General features: G+C 37.4%; 1 protein-coding gene across 4 annotated transcripts in view; it reads left to right on the plus strand.

The window, feature by feature from the left end:
• The window catches only part of GRM5 (glutamate metabotropic receptor 5), a 579,659-nt gene that overhangs the window by 506,262 nt on the left and 55,850 nt on the right, over window positions 1-17,547 (plus strand). For all 4 annotated transcript variants that reach the window (XM_030829702.1, XM_030829703.1, XM_012502874.2 and 1 more), the window contains exon 8: window positions 10,005-10,944. In XM_030829702.1, coding sequence (XP_030685562.1) covers window positions 10,005-10,944 — 940 coding nt within the window. The remainder of the gene's footprint in view (window positions 1-10,004; window positions 10,945-17,547) is intronic.

Here is a 17,547-nt window from a genome sequence, read left to right on the forward strand (position 1 = left end):
ACACTTCCCCATTTCCACTTTCTCTCACTTCATAATTATTATGCCACTGTTCAAGTTATTTTATATGGTCCTCACACTAATCCTTGAGATGTAGGCAGATAGGTTTTATCACCTTCCCTCCTAAAGCTTTTGCTAATTTCCCATCTGAACTATCAGCAATAATTCCCAAAGACATTGTAATTCTCTTGTGATACATTACTATGCTGTAGAGTTTTTTCCTCTGCATATCTGATTTTTGCATTTTGGCTGTTTCCTTTACATTTCTTCTGCTTTTCTCTATGTCTGTGTTTCTCTTTCTATGGTTCCTTTCAAATGCTCTTTAGTTCCAACAGAAAACAGTTTCCTTAACTGAAAATAGATGAAATAATGGTCCCTATCGCATGAGGACCTTGTAGGTATTAAAGAAGGTAATAAGAATAAAGTGTTCAATACAATGACTAGCAGGGTAAAGTCACAGAGCCTGAGCATTTGGTCAATACATTATTTTAAAGGAACAAACAATTACCTTTCTATCACCATAGTAGTGTGGACCAAGTAGTATGAATGGTGTAGGTGCTCAAGAGTGAAATGCTGTAGCTGTGCTGTGTGAACAATGTTCAATCTCTTTAATGGGTAGGACGAGGCATTAATCTTTCCCCTTGTACACTTTTCTTACATGTGTGCACTTTGTCCCCATATTTTCTTTCTGTAATAAACATGAGCATTTGAATAGTTAAATGTATGCCCATAGCTCAAGTGGCGAATACTTACAATACGATACTTAAAATTTAGGAACAAATAGGCTTGGAAAGAGAAAAAGGAGGTAAAATCTGTGGCAGAATATGCATACAATTTTGCAACCTTCCTTAGGAAAGGTAATGTAATTTCAGGTCTTAGAACAGTCCTGGTATGCCTCAAAGGAAAAGAAAATCAAGGGTATATGGGAACACAGAAGGAATACAGTGGGGCCTGGAGAGTGGTTGCAAAATTCTGAGTCATAAAATCAGAAAGTTATTGAACATTTGGATGGATGACCAGCTATAGGAGGAAAGTGCTTTTTAGTATGCAGCTTATTTGCAAAATAAGCAATTTTATGAGTCTGACTAAAACTGCAGGAAAGGGATCATGACAAGGGTCTGGCAAGCTAGCAAGGGTAAATAGAAATGAATTGTAAAACCCAAATTATAGCTCCCATTATGTGTGCAAAATTCCACTGATACCCTATAGGTTTTAAAAGGATGAGTTTAATGTTTTATTTCAATAAAATACAAAAACAACTTTAAGCATTTTATAAATTTGTTTCTGAGAAATTGCTTCACTGACCTTTTTCAGGTCATTGTTCTTTAATTTCTCATCTGTGAATTCTTATGCAAGGGTTTCTCCAGATTAAAACCCTAATTATAGATAAGTCTGTATTATTTTCATTTTATGTATGAAAAAATTGAGACATAGAGTAAAAGGCTCATATTAATAAGAAATATTTGTGTGCAAGCTGAAAATGAAAGGCATGTCTCCTTATTCCTTACTTGCCCTCTTCTTTGTTAATCATTCATTCATTCATTCAACTTATTTAACTGCCTATTGTGTGCCAGGTACTATGACTAGCACTAGAAATACAACAAGCAAAGAAACAGTCTCCTCCTCTCAAATTGCTCAATCTACCATGTCAAAGAGACAATACTAATACACAATTAGTAAGAATGCGAGTGCTATGACGGGTACAGGCCCAGGGAGCCATTTGACCACATGAGAGGAACCTGTCAGTCAGGCTCAGGGAATCAGAAAAGTCATAATCGTCAAGGAGAATCTGGAAAGTAGAAGAATAAGGAGAAGTTAGCTAGTAAAAAGGGACTGGAGAAAAGTAGAAAGGGAGGGAATTATTCCAGTCAGCACACTTTATTATTTAAATTCACATGCTGTGTTTTTCCACTCTTATTCATGTGCAATATGACCGGAAGTCATATTTTTCAAAGCTATTTCCTACAAATGTGCATCTGTGATCACATTTCCCTTTAGTACTCTGCAGTACTATTAAATCATTCTTTATGTCTTAATTATAAATCTTTGAACACAATTTCAAATTCCCCTATAAAATACAACCAATTAAAAAAACAAAAATAAAAACTATAGCTCTGAATTTTCAGCTCTGTGAAGGAATTCTATTAAGGGAATCTAAAACGAGATGTGTAATAAACCTTGAAGGATGGGGAATAGGCTAGGTCCAATGACAAATGGATGGCTATGAGTCTACTATGTAGCAAAGTTGGGAATGTCCCATGAATGATCATTCAGAACATTTTCTATCCTAGAAAACTTTAGGAACTCAAGAAAAACAACTGATCAATCAGTGTCTCTGGCAGCAACTCTAAGGACACATAGCCCAGAATGAAAATCTTGCTGAAGGGTTTGAACCAATGAGATTTCTCGAGAGGAAGCATGGATTTATGTCAAGATAAAGCTATCAAATATTTATGCAACCACTAGCCCCACCTTGCCCATGCAGACATTGTTAATTAACCATGATTCTGTTTCCTACTAAATAGACTCAGGACTTCTTTCAGAGGAGTAATTGGCCAAGTTGCCTCCCCTGATGTAGCAGAGATAAAATAAATAAATTAAATAAGCTAGTAGATAACCACAGAGTTTTAATCTCGGTCCCAGATAGTTAACATATCTAATTAAACTTCATATTGCCCCCTCTGAAAAATAGAGATAATGATATTTACCTCATTTTTTATTATGATGATTACATAAAATTCTGGGATAACACATGATACATAGTAGGCATTCAATAAATGTTAGTCTCTTCTTTTTTTTTTTTTTTGATACTGACATAAAGAGGAATATGGCAGCTTCCTGTTGAGACAGTTACCAATAAAACTTGCCTAACACCTTGGATAAAGACTCTATTTTTATTGGAGAAAGCAATCATGCCATGTTTTGTTTCATGCTAAGGTAATGGTAAAAATCAATCAACTATAGAATATGCCTTCCTTGAAGAAAACTTAGGAACTTTTCTGTTTTGTTTTCTATCCTAAAGTAAAAAAAAGAAAAACAAAAGTTACAATTAACAGCCTCCTTAAGAAAAGTACATCTGTCTGACCTTCATAGTTGGATGGCACTTTTTAAAGAATGACTTTACTGGTTACTGTCTCATTCTTTCCTCTATACATACTTCCCAGATCCAATGAATTACTCAAAGTTAGATTAATCAGTCATAAAAAATGTCCCAAATGACTAGTCAGCATTAGGAATATTTCTTTTTCTTTGAGATGGAGTCTCACTCTGTCACCCAGGCTGGAGTGCAGTGGTGCAATCTTGACTCACTGCAACCTCCATCTCCTGGGTTCAAGCAATTCTCCTGCCTCAGCCTCCTGAGTAGCTGGGACTACAGGCCCCTGCCACCATGCCCGGCTAATTTTTGTATTTTTAGTAAAGATGGAGTTTCACCATATTGGCCAGGCTTTTCTTGAACTCCTGACCTTGTGATCCGCCTGCCTCGGCCTCTCAAAGTGCTGGGATTACAGGCGTGAGTCACCGCACCCACCCATGAGGAATATTTCTAATGTGAAACATGTCACATCCCTAGGCAGAAGTAAGTTTTTGAGCTGCTTATCTAGTTTTGCCCTCTTTGGGTTCCAGAAACTAGACTCAAATTCAAGTGTAGTGAACTGATTTTAGACTTCTGTCTAAAACAGTACATAATAGTTCTGTAACTTGGGACTTCTGAAGGCAACACAAAAGTTTTTTGAGAACGACTTATCTATGCACTAGAATTAGAATTCTATATTTAATTGTATAGAAAATATATTAATTTGTAAAATGCTATTATTAACCATATGAGTGAGGCACTATGCTCAATACTGAGGACCCATTTGTGTGCAAAAGAGACAGACTCCCTATCATCAGGGTGCTTCTAGTCAAGTAGAGAAGACAGACCTTAATGATATAATCAATCAAACTCCCCCACCACAAATTAGATTATAAATACAGTAAGTGCTACAGAGAGAAATTAGTTTCCTCAATGTCTCACATCACACACAGACACCCATCACTTCAAATTCTCTGAATTATGGAAGTGATGAAAAATTTTAGCTCAGGCTAAGTAAAGAAAAAATATTAAAGGATCAGGGATATGAACACTACAGAAAGAATTCTGATTCTGTATCACGCTGCAATCCCAGTTCAACATCCATGAGATCCAAATCCAGAGAGGTAAAGAAAGAAGGAAAGGCAGAAAGATGGCTTATTGGTTAAATAGATGGAAAGCAAGCATGATGTTGTTAGTCACCAGTCAACATCTTGTGCTCTGGGCAGATCTGTTGCTCACATATCAAAGGGGAAAACCACAAGAGTCCTTTGTCAGTTCTGTATCCCCATATTAGTTTAATATATCAGTTTTTTTATAATCTATCTTATATCTTCCTTCTCATTGTATACCTGAAATGACCTAACCAGCAGCTGAGAGCACATACATCTTATTCTCAGAGATTGTAAATAGCAACTTCCTTTATCCAAAATATACAGGAATTTAGGAGCTTGGTAAGGAGCTCCTGTTCATCCCAATTTACAGAACATCAGGCATCTCTCCCTGAAGAGACACTTGGAACAGGGTTTGAAAAATGCAGCAGTCTAGAAACTAGTAACTACAGGAATATTAATACTGCAAAACTAACAATCAAACACTAAGCATGAGTACCAGCTGTGAATGAGCAGTCACACCAGTTTTAGGGGTCCAGAAAATCAGTAGATCATCCATTCTGCTATTAGACTTATGGGAAACACATTAGTGAAGTAATAGAATGAATGTGGACAGTATAGTTTTGGCAGCTCACTTTCCCTCTTTAAAAAAAGAAAAACTTGTCTTTTCAATGTATGTTAGTTCAAGCTACGAAAAGATGGATTATACAAGAGAAGCACAGACTTATGAATCAAGTATAAAAGGGAAAAAAATGAAAAGAGAATAGCTACCTAAATAGATGTTATCAGAAAATGGACCACAGTTTTATAATCCATGTTTCATCTGCATTTCTAGAAAATAATATAATATTGTGCATTTTCTGAGAACCAGAGAAATGGCAATATGCATGTTAGGAAGGAATTTCACTGACATGATCAAGATTATTTAATTTAAAATATAATAACATGCTAAATTGATTAAATTCATAATAAAACTATACATTATATGCGCTTTAGACTCTTAGGTAACCTCTACATACACTTTCAGTAACTTACCATTACAGTAAGGATGAAACAGGGATAAAAAATAAAACCATTGATGGAAAAAATGCCCAGTGATCAGAAGAAAATAAGGAAGTTGGGAACAATAACTACACAGATATTTGTATAACAGTGTACATAGTAAGGGTAGTTATCATTGAGAATTTAAATTTATATCATAATAAGGTTAGCATTATTTCAAGATTCTGAGATTTGGTAGACCTTGCTTCAGGTTAGAAAGTATAATATCCCTTATTCAAAAGAAATAAATCTAATACTAGTGAAGGGAAAAAAACATATAATTATCTAATGTCAGAAGAGATATCTGTGAACCTGAAGCTTGAAGCTTTGTGCAAGCTGTTTGGGTAAGAATTTTAAAAAGTGAAACAGAACTGATATCGTTAGAGGAGACTGTGGTGGGCCATCCAATTAACACTTTCCTTTGGCTTCTGATACACTTCCTTCCTTCTGTCTGATGTTACATCTTCCCTGACATATTCTCTCCCTCTCTCATTCATTAGTATTGGTGTTACACCAGACTGCCAGGCTCTGTTCTCATCCACATCTAAGAATTTCCTCATTGGTTGTGTTTATTTCCATGTCTCTGATTTTCAGCTTCTATAAACAGATGATTCCTAAAGCTGTAACTTCCACACTGACAGCTTTTCAAAGCTCACTAGGTCAGACCCAGTACAAACAGCATGCTCAAACTGGAACTAGATATCATTCCCATGAAATGTGACCCTTTGCTTCCTAAGCCCTCATCTTAGTTAACAGTATTACTATCAGCTACAAAGCCTTTCTTCTTGATACTAATTGTTTTCTCTAGTACAGTGACTTAGTTTTTGTCTTTATCATCCCTGTCTCCTTGTGATAGTCTTCTGACTGGTTTCTTCATTTCCAGTCTTCGCTTGCCATCACAACCTCCTGCCTTTTCAATCTATCTCCCCACCGCCACCACCAGTGCTGCCCTTGAGATGATATATTTTATAAAAAGCCTTAAGTAAGGTTAGGATGATTACATCTTGGAGTTATCACATAAGGCATTTGCACAATGGGTAAGAATTTGGCTTGATAATCTCTAAGGTTAAATTGCAAACCAAGCACCAAAGACTAATAGAGCATTACTGAAGTTGCTTATTCAAAATAAAGATTCCTTTGTCCCACCACAATGTACTGACTCAAAATCTTCTGAGTTTAGACTCGTGAGTTATAGTTTTGTAGGCTTCCCAAGTGATTGTGATACACATCCATTTTTTGGAAACTCTAAGATCTTATTCAATTATAAGATTCAGTGATTATAACTCTTTAATCAGAGTCCAATTTGCTATTCTTAGAGAATAGTTACAACAGTATTTTTTGCAATGAAGGCATCAAACTAAATGTAAGACTTTCTAAATGGTTTACATTAAATAAAAGAAACATTCATTTAAACACATAAATTCTGAAAAATTTGTGAAAATAATTACATCACGTTAGAGGCAAGCCTCATGTACATTTTTAACACATATATCTAATGAGTTTTCTTTAGTTTCACACAGATGTTAATAAGCTGAACATGAAGAGTTCAAAAATATAACTGATAAAAAAGTAGTAAATGTTATTCTATGCAAAGTATTTAGAAATTAAACTGTTAATTACATTAAGATGAAAACAACTAAGATTTAGCAGAACAGTAGGAAAAAATGAGGTAAAACTAAAGTGTTTAATTACTTTTTCCAGCTCATTCTTTTAGGTAATGAAAAGATTCCTGCCCTATATACAAACATAACGTTTCCTATATAAGTAAATTGCTATGGACGTTAGCAGCATATGACCTAGCAATAGAAACAGACCTCTATATATTTAATAAATTTTATTATCAAATCATTGCTATAAATGAACTATTATAAAATAATAAATATAGGAATGGGATAGGTACAGTGGCTCATGCCTGTAATCCCAGAACTTTGAGAGGCCGAGGCAGGTGGAGCACTCAAAGCAAGGAGTTCGACCAGCCTGGCCAACATGGTGAAATCCCGTCTCTACTAAATATACAAAAAAATTAGCTGGGCATGCCTGTAATCCCAGCTACTCAGGCAGCTGAGGCACAAGGATCGCTTGAACTCTGGAGGCAGAGGTTGCAGTGAGCCAAGATCACACCACTGCACTCTAGCCTGGGCGACAAAGCGAGACTATGTCTCAAAAAAAAAAAAAAAATATATATATATATATATATATATATGATTGATACTTTCTTTTGTAAAATAGCCTCTCCAAGGAGCAAATTTGTAAATATAAGCCTAAACTCTATGCCGTACTAAAGTATCAGAGGTTGAATTCCAACTATATAGGAAGCACATGGGAACATAGATGACTAGAAATATGGATATAGGTATATTAATTAGCAATGAGATATGTATTTTTATAATGAATGAGGTCATATAACACAACTGTTTTGTATTTAGTTATATTTAGTCTGAGCTATCCACAATTTTTTAAAATTTAAAGCCCTTTGTTTCAATATTAAATGCACAATTATTTAGAGTAAGAATACATTTTCCCATAGAAACATTTTGCAAAGTGTGCTGAGAATCCCAGGCTAGCTCATAACTCCTATTAAATCCATTATGACTTTAATTATAGTACTAATAGTACTATCTGAAATGCGAGATCTTAAAGCAAAACAGCAGCAGAGCAGAAATAAGGGGAAGAATAATTCCCTTCCCTTCCCTTTCCCCTTCCCCTTCCCCTTCTCTTTCCCTTCTTTCTTCCCTTCCCTCTTCCTTTCCCTTCCCTTTCTACAACGAAGCTACCCTTAGGCATATTTTGAAACAACTACATGCCTCCTTGCTGTCATTACTTACTGTTGCCTCCCCTACCTCCCAGTAACCATTGATATTCAAAGCCACTGACTGCAACACCCTTGATCATGGGATAGGACAAGTTAATAGGAAAACTTTACTCCTTATTAATGAGGATTTGTTTTCCCTGCATATATCAAGAAAATAAATAAAGGAAGCTTAAACAAGATGTGGATATGCATATTCCACAGGTAGTGGGGGGTCCATGGTTCTCAGGGAGTGGAGCCCCCTCTATTTTTCTCTTCCAAACCCAGAACACATTTTCTGTCCTTCAAGTTACCTTAAAGTCCAAAACAACTGCTGGAGCTCTAGCTATCATGTTTATATGTCAGGCAGCAGAAGAATAAAGTAAAGAAGGGAAAAAGGTTACTTTCTACCATGAGTCATTTTCCTTTCAGGAATCCTCTGTGTACATGTTATTGGCTAAAACCCATTCATATGCCACATTTCACAGCAATGGTTGATGAAAAATGTAGTATTGTAACTGATGCCTTTACCATCCCAAATGAAATTAGAAGTCTATTGCTGAGAATGAAGGGGAGAATAGATATTGACATGCAATTAGTCATTTCTGCTACATTCCTCAAATGCCCAATGCTCCAGATTACTTGCCTCCTTTCCTACTTACTCAGTGAAGCTATCTCAAGTCTATTTTCTTTAAAAGTCTAACTGACAAGAATGATCCTCCTAGAACAATGGTTCTCAACTTTGGTTGCACATTAGAAGCACTTACAGTATTGTTAAAAAATCCTGATGCCCATGTCACACTCAGACAAATTAAGTGAGAAGCTCAACCAATGGGACACCCAGGTCTCAGGATTTTATATATGTGTGTAAATATGTATATATATAGTCTTGGTGATTCTAGTGTGTAGCCAACTTTGAGAACCACTGTCCTAAAAAATTGTAAAAGACAGACAATCCAAATGATGCTATATTCTGTCACTATTTTTCTGCTATATAACCAAGGAATAATTTAAAAATTCCATGTCATAAATAAGGAATAAGGAATGATTTTGAGAGTGGTGCACTTCCCTTGCCTGCCAATTGTTTGCCTTTGGGGTCAGTTTTCTTATAAAAATAAACATCCTCCTTTTTTTAACAGAATCTTCTGAAACATCTAAACCACAAGATTCTCTGAAAATTCCAACTCTTCTTTACTAGTGTTGGTCATATTTCATACCTTTTTCACTTTTCACACACTCCCACATCCATTCAAACAATCTATATGGCTCTAAAATTAGTCTTAAATGTGTCCACAACTTTATCTCATCAAAAACCCACATAGAAACCAAAGGAATGTTTAAAACACACACACACACACACACACACACGCACACACAAATCTGAGCCTGTCATTGCTCTACATAGATCCTTAGAATAACTTCCTACCTGATCTAGGACTCTCTAACCTGCAAGATCCCCTTCCTGCTTACCTCCCAGCCTCATCTTAGGCCACTTGTTACACTATCATACAGTGGCTTCCTTTCATGCCTCTCTTCCTTACAGTTAATGTAGTTTAACTGTAAGTTTGACAAGCCCATGAAATCCCCAACTCCATCAAACCAACACATTTATTTGCTAATTCCTATTGTAGGAGGCCTTTGCTGCTTCCAGAGACTGCTTAGAACCCATATTATACCTCTTCATGGCCCTTATCACAGTTATAATTGTTTAAAATACCACTGATTATTTTTTTATGAGGGCAAGAAACATGTTCTGCATTATTTTGTTTCAGAACCTAGAATAGTTCATATCACAGACCATGTATGTGTTCAGTAATATCATCATTAAAATTTTCTGAATGAATACATGAAACAATGAGTAGCATGAGATTCTGAAATTAGAAAGGTAGATGGGGAACAAACTGAAATGATCATAAACAGCTGCTTGTAACTTAGGGATATGTGACCCAAGTCAACATCTCTCCCTCCTTTACAATATCTGTTTGTGTCTCTGCAGGTTGTGATTTGATCCCAGTACAGTATCTTCGATGGGGTGACCCTGAACCCATTGCAGCTGTGGTGTTTGCCTGCCTTGGCCTCCTGGCCACCCTGTTTGTTACTGTAGTCTTCATCATTTACCGTGATACACCAGTAGTCAAGTCCTCAAGCAGGGAACTCTGCTACATTATCCTTGCTGGCATCTGCCTGGGCTACTTATGTACCTTCTGCCTCATTGCGAAGCCCAAACAGATTTACTGCTACCTTCAGAGAATTGGCATTGGTCTCTCCCCAGCCATGAGCTACTCAGCCCTTGTAACAAAGACCAACCGTATTGCAAGGATCCTGGCTGGCAGCAAGAAGAAGATCTGTACCAAAAAGCCCAGATTCATGAGTGCCTGTGCCCAGCTAGTGATTGCTTTCATTCTCATATGCATCCAGTTGGGCATCATCGTTGCCCTCTTTATAATGGAGCCTCCTGACATAATGCATGACTACCCAAGCATTCGAGAAGTCTACCTGATCTGTAACACCACCAACCTAGGAGTTGTCACTCCACTTGGATACAATGGATTGTTGATTTTGAGCTGCACATTCTATGCGTTCAAGACCAGAAATGTTCCAGCTAACTTCAACGAGGCCAAGTATATCGCCTTCACAATGTACACGACCTGCATTATATGGCTAGCTTTTGTGCCAATCTACTTTGGCAGCAACTACAAAATCATCACCATGTGTTTCTCAGTCAGCCTCAGTGCCACAGTGGCCCTAGGCTGCATGTTTGTGCCGAAGGTGTACATCATCCTGGCCAAACCAGAGAGAAACGTGCGCAGCGCCTTCACCACATCTACCGTGGTGCGCATGCATGTAGGGGATGGCAAGTCATCCTCCGCAGCCAGCAGATCCAGCAGCCTAGTCAACCTGTGGAAGAGAAGGGGCTCCTCTGGGGAAACCTTAAGGTAAAAGTTGTGGGGGCTTAGAGGGGCGCTGGCCCCTAAAACTGGAGCAGAGGCATGTGTTTCCTGGGTCTTTTAAATGGTAGAAATCCGAGTAAATGAAACCATGTGAGGCAGGGTGACTTACGGCATGGACCTTCTCATAGAATTGTATTTATGGGGTTAATGGGATGTGGGTCCAATTACTCAGGCCAAGTCTAGAAACATGGAAGTTAAAAATCTCTAATAAAGCAGAGTTACAGCATATGGGGAGTGAGGTTGAGAGGGCAGACGGAGCAGAGTTAGCTCACAAAGCCAAGGCAAGGACCCTCAAGTTCTGAGGGAACAGAGTGACATTGGGGGTTAAATTCTAGTTCACCAGAACAGAGTAAAAATATATTACTAACAAAGATTATACTGAGAGCAAAATGACAAGAACTCGACACATCAGACTGCACTTGCACGTGCCTAAACCTTATTCAAGCCAGAAGAGTGCTTAAATGCCCATCCAATAGAAGCACAAGAGTGTAGGATTTGTATTTTAGTTCTTAATGGGCAAGATGAAATCTTTGGGAGATGTCTAAGCAACTGAAAAGGGCAAAACAACAAAGTGACTTTGCACATAAAAACAACCAGTCAGTTTCCCAATTCTTTGTTGCCTGTAGCCTCATCCCACCCCAAGTTCAGTATCACAGGTAGTAGTTATTTGATCATTTCAATCCAAAAAGAATCTAAAGCCAAAAGCCAGTGATTTCCCCCCAAGTAAGGAACTTCCTTATGTGATAAATGATCCCAACGCACTTCAAAAGATAAGATCATGTTATCAGTGGCTTGCGAAAAATGTTGAAGTACCAAAAAGGCAACACCAATTATTGATAATTGGGACTAAGTATCACCTCTATTTAAGAAGTACACATCAAAAGAGCTGGTCAAGAAATCAGCCCTGCTAACTCTTCTGAAATTTAACAGTATTTCTAAAACCTAGATAAATTAATGGAAGATATGTAGCTTTCAAATGGAAGCTACATATCTAAATAACATTGCTTGAACTATTCTCCTATACCATCACTTAGCCTGCAGGAAAGTCCTACTTTTCTATCAGTCCTAAATCTTCAAAGCATGACTTATTATGATGGTAAAGATACTATGTCTGCTGAGGTTTGAAAATAACTCAGAGGATAGTTGAATTTTATCCACAAGGTCCAATTTGTTTACATTATTAATTTGTACTCTTACCTCTTTCAACTCTTTTCTACTTGTTTTACACTTCTCATCTCTTTCCACGTACATTGTACAAGACGTTCAATTAAACTGTAATTCATGTCTTCTTTTTCAATAAATCCTGGCAATGTCATGGTCTGTACACAGAAGGCCTTTCATATATCTAACCTGCTGGCCTATTTTCCATCTGCCTTCCTGACTCCTCTATGAACCATTCTTTTTCTGAAATTTCTGCAAGATCAGCCTTTCCATTTGGCTAAGAAAATTTATTTTTCAAACTTTTGTTTTATCAGCTTTTCTTCAAGTCCTATATGTAAACAGAATCTCCCAGGAAAGCCTGGTATATAAAACAAGCATATTGATGGAGGGAGGGAATTGGGGGTCTATGTCTGAGCACCTAAAAAGCTAACTAGAGACAGCCCCTTAGGGAGACAGCATGGAGTGGTGGCAGAAAACACTGACTGCCTAGCCAGATTGTTTTGGGTTTGAACAACAGCAGTGCTACTTCATCTCTCTGCACCTTATTTCTACCATCTGACAAACTGGATTGTAAAAAGTGAAGGAGATAATATGTGTAATGGCTGGCACATAGTAGGCACTTTATTGAAGGTAGCACAGTATAGTGCTAGAGAGCACTGGGATTAAATACTGGCAGCATCACTTAACGGGTGCAGAACCTTAGGCAAATTCACTTAACCTCTCTATGCCTTGATTTCTTCCTCCGAAAAAATGGAGATAAAGAAATGCATACTTCATAGACTGGTTGTGAGGACTGAATAAGTTAACATGTGTATAGGGTCTGCCACATAGCCCTTCTTAAGTGTTTGCTGTTTGATTAACTAAGTTAACCATTGTCAGTCTTCTTTTACTCACGAAAGTTACTGTACCAAATACACAATCTGGATGATCTTAATAACAAAGACAGCACTATAAACGGCAGCACAAACCTATGGAGACATTGATTATACAGTCTGAGTTTTCCAGGGCATCTCGATCTTTATGTTGTCCAGCTCCTTGCCATTCTGTGTAGCACATCCTATGTTCCAATTTAAGTAGAGCAAGCTCCTTAAGGGTGGAGGCCTTCTTTACCTTGCTCATCACTGTGCCTTCAATACCTGCCAAGCACACCTGAAGGGTTCTTGGCACATAGAATATGCTCAATAATGATTTTTGGTATGTTTGTTGAATGAATTTGGGATGGTATTAATGTGGTAGGTACTTTTATGCTTGTCTTCAAATGTGCACACTCTTACTCCCTAGTTGTCCTATTAACTTTTATAAGATTAAGACAACAGTGTCCTGTATTACAGATATCTCTCTCACTCCTGTGGTCATCAGTCTCTGCTCAAGAATTGGATCACTGATCCCTTGCTTTACTATAGTTATAATGTTTCTCTAGTAACATTCAATAAATATTTTCAACTGTTTTGTTTCTAATTTAATAAACAAAGGGACAAACAAAAGCAACAAATTTTACTGATAGTGCCAACCACTAGAAAATGGAAATTCTAAAGATTTTTGTTGCAATGTTTTAACTTGTTTTCCCTACAGGGCCATGTAGTTTTTTACAATTTTGAAATCTGTGCATTTGGATGTTAGAATCTGAAAGAGGGAAAGGAGAGATCTTTGGCAAGTGTTTGGTCTTCTTTCTGCAATCTTGGCAAATCTTGATCTGTCTATGTGATTATAGCTGACACAGGCCATAGTCTGATTATATGGAGATTTCTTTTTTTGCCATCAACTGGAATATTCAAGCTAGAACCTGCTTTTGATATGGATAAGAAAAAGGGGCAGGGAAAGCTATAATTCTTTTGTATCACATGCATCTGATATCTGTGCTCCTTTTTAACCCACAGTCATTAGAAAGAGATGCAAACTAAAATTCCTTTCCTCTATAGCTTCCATGAGCTCCAAAACTAAATATTTCTTCTCTGTGACACAAAATCAAGATGTTTAGCATTATTTATTACACTGTAGGATATAGCTGGTTATGCAGGGATTCAGCTCCCATTTGATAATTAGTTTTATAGAAGCCAATGTATAACACATGGTTCGCCACACTTTAGCTTAACTAATTGGAAACAAATAAATTCAAGTATTTCTAATATTTTTACATTTTCTTCTAAATCACTTCCATGAGTTGTGCTTCTCAGGCTTGAAAATTTTAATACGCCATTGAGCCCATCTCTTGGGATGTCATGTGGGCTTAAATAGGTAAATCAAGTCTCTGGATGTAGGTCTTCGGTGGAGAAGCATCTACCATGCTCGGCCCAGCCCTCTTCTGCTGTCCTCTGTCAGGTGTATGAAGAAACAGGCTGCTATAATCTGAGATTGGGTATGCCGTCTGTTTCTGGATGGGGTGTGTGTGTCCCTTCCACATGGAATGGCAGATGGTAAGGGCTCTCTGTCTTAAAGAGGATACTAATTGTATATCTCAAAATGAATAACATAATAATATCTAAGATTATGTTAACTATGTCTCCAAAAGTTAGTACAGGCTCCTGGAAAGTTGTATGTACAGAGATGGAAAATGCAAAGGCAGCATACTAGTTTAGAGTTCTGGCTTTGGAACCACACCTGGATTTCAATTCAGCTATGAATTTGAATAAGGCACTTTAGTCTGTTTTCTCAACTGTAAAATCATAGATAATAATTCCTATTTTGACTAGTAAATGAGGTAATATGCATTAAGTGTTTAGTACCAGCACGTAGAAAGTATTCAATAAATGCTACCTCAACCTTTTAGAATTGTGTCTGCAAGTAGCAGAAAGCCTGTTTTCAAACACACACTTCGGGGTTCATTTTCCTCACGTTTTAAAACTTGTGGAGGGAGATTGCTTCGGGTGTTGGTTCAGTGATGCAAAGGCAAACACTTCTGCCATTCTCTAGGCCTTTTACTAATGGTTGTAATATAGTTGTCATTGTTCCATACATTGTATATTTTCATTAGGGAAAACAAAAGTCTTCTCAGAGTCCCATAAGAATTGCCCTTGTGTCTCACTGGCCCAAACTGTCTAATATAAGAGAATATGAGAAAGTGACATTTAGTCTCTTCAATCTCTATCATGGAAATGGAAAAAAAAAAATGGTGTGTCAGGTGTTTGTTAGATAATCCAGTGCATAGTACCTAAAATGTTAGCACCTAGTAGTCACAGTGGTAGTAGTCACAGAAGGAAGAGGAATAGAACAGAGAAGTGGGCAAAGAAGAGGAAGGACGTAAGATGAAGTGGAGCACAAAGTAGAAGACTGGAAAAAAGTTTCAAATCAAAGTAGTCCCCGAAATGGTTCATTTATTACCTACCCACTATGTTCTGCCACCTTACAGAACTTTTCATATGTATAACTAGTCTAACATTTCTAATTGTCACAAAACACTGCAAGTTGAAGCAACAATCCTCCCATTTTTCAGGTGAGGAATTTGAGATCCTGCATGGTGAGAAGACTTGCCTATTGTCTCACGACTAATGAGTAATGGAACAGTTTTTAAATTAAAGTCTTAGCTGATGATTACTAGAGCTGAGCATATATGGACTGTTTTCTCTGGAAAATTAGTGTATTCTTTGAAAAATTAAATAGCTCCATGAAAAAGAAGTTATTTGGTCAAAAAGGTGAAAAACTCTATTCTCTTATTGGAGATAAACACTGAGAAGTCTTGCACTGTAGAAACCTATCATCTATTTGTTAACTCTTTCTATCATTTTGCAAACATATACACAAGACCATTTTTTTCCAAGTAAACCTCTTAACATTCTGAAGAACTGATGCTCCAAAGAACTTACTTCGGAAAGCATCATCATAGACCCAAGAGAAGACATGTTTATGGGGCCCAAAGAGTAGTTCATATCTTTAGTGAGAAGGGGGCTAGACGAAGCAAATTTCCACCTCTCATCATGGAGAAAGAATCACTTTGAGCTCTCTGAGCACCTAAGGAGACAACAGAGGTAATTCTAACAGATCCAACAATTTTCTGTGAAGTTAAATTGGCTCAACCTAGAGCACAAATAGAAAAGTGCCCGGAATCAGTCATTCAATTCACTGAAATAGCAAAGGGAGATTTTTATTTAAATGGAAATGAGTCACTACAGATTTTTTTATACGGAAACATGCTATTTATGCCATCAATGTATAGAGGTCCCTGTGATTAACATTTTGGTTCTAGACACTAATTTCCAGCACAACATGGTGCAGCATCAAATCATTGTCAAGCAGATAATGCCAGGCTCCCGTTTAAGCCATTCACTTCAGCTGCAAATTGACAAATGAACACAAGGCCAGTTCCGACCTAAATAAAGCATTGAATCTGATGAATCTAAAGTTCTAGCTCTGCAAGATTCAGAATTTCCAGGCACATGGAACTGGGGTTCTAAAATGCAATGGGCCTTTCATGGCTAAATTGATGACAGAGACCTACAGCTCAGAGTTATAAATTTTCTCAGAAGGCAAAACCCTCCCTTGGGATTCTAGTCAGGTGGCAGAATCATTAGTGTTGCCTCCACCTTAACTGAAATTTAGAAACTGCCATTTGCCACTTCCGTTTTAATTAACTAATTAACTTTGCTTTAATTAGCATTGTCATGAGGGCCCACTTTGGCTGTCTGCTAAAGCAACTGCTGATCTCCCCACATTCATTGGCCGAATTACAATATGCCTAGAAAACTGGTTCATTTGTGTGAATTCCAGTATACCCCAATTGTTATCAGAGCTTTTATAATTTCCAATGGCTTATATTTCCTTCAGGCATTATTAGTCTGCATGAAGTGATGTTCATGCTATTTCTCTTTCTTTAGAGTCCTCCACTTTTTCCTTCTATCTCTCCAGATCCTACTCATCTTCCAAGGCTAGGACACCTCAATGAGACCCTATCAGATTTACCCATCTCACAGATTTTCCCTCATCTGGACTCTTGGAGCATTTATTATGTATACCATATATTTCACACATATCCCTCACCCTTTCTTCACTTGTTATTTATTCACAGACATTGACTGAGGACTGAGCAGTACCACCACTGTGCTAGGCCCTCGGGATATAGAGTTTGTTTTGTGTACATATGTAACATTTTCATAACTATCTAATGCTATCTTCAGCGTATTTATATCTCCCTTGGTGCCTAGCACAGTGCTTGCCCAGCAGTGATTAATAAAGAGCATACAGAAGGACAGGTGGATTAGAGATCTGTTGGGCAGCACCTCATGGAGCTCACACTGCCTTCAGAGTGAACAAGATTACTCACTTTGTTGACTTGATGGGCCAGATTTTATCTGATAATGCTTTGTTCTAAAAATATAAGAAAAAAATGCTTTCTTTCTAAAATCAACTTTTCTTTTTAAAATCAAGCTTCCATTGAATGCCTACTCAGCATCAATAACTGTTCCAGATCCTAAGGATACAGAGATAGATAAAAAA

Source organism: Nomascus leucogenys, chromosome 15 (genome assembly GCF_006542625.1).
Source record: "Nomascus leucogenys isolate Asia chromosome 15, Asia_NLE_v1, whole genome shotgun sequence".
In the NCBI taxonomy this organism is placed as follows: domain Eukaryota; kingdom Metazoa; phylum Chordata; class Mammalia; order Primates; family Hylobatidae; genus Nomascus; species Nomascus leucogenys.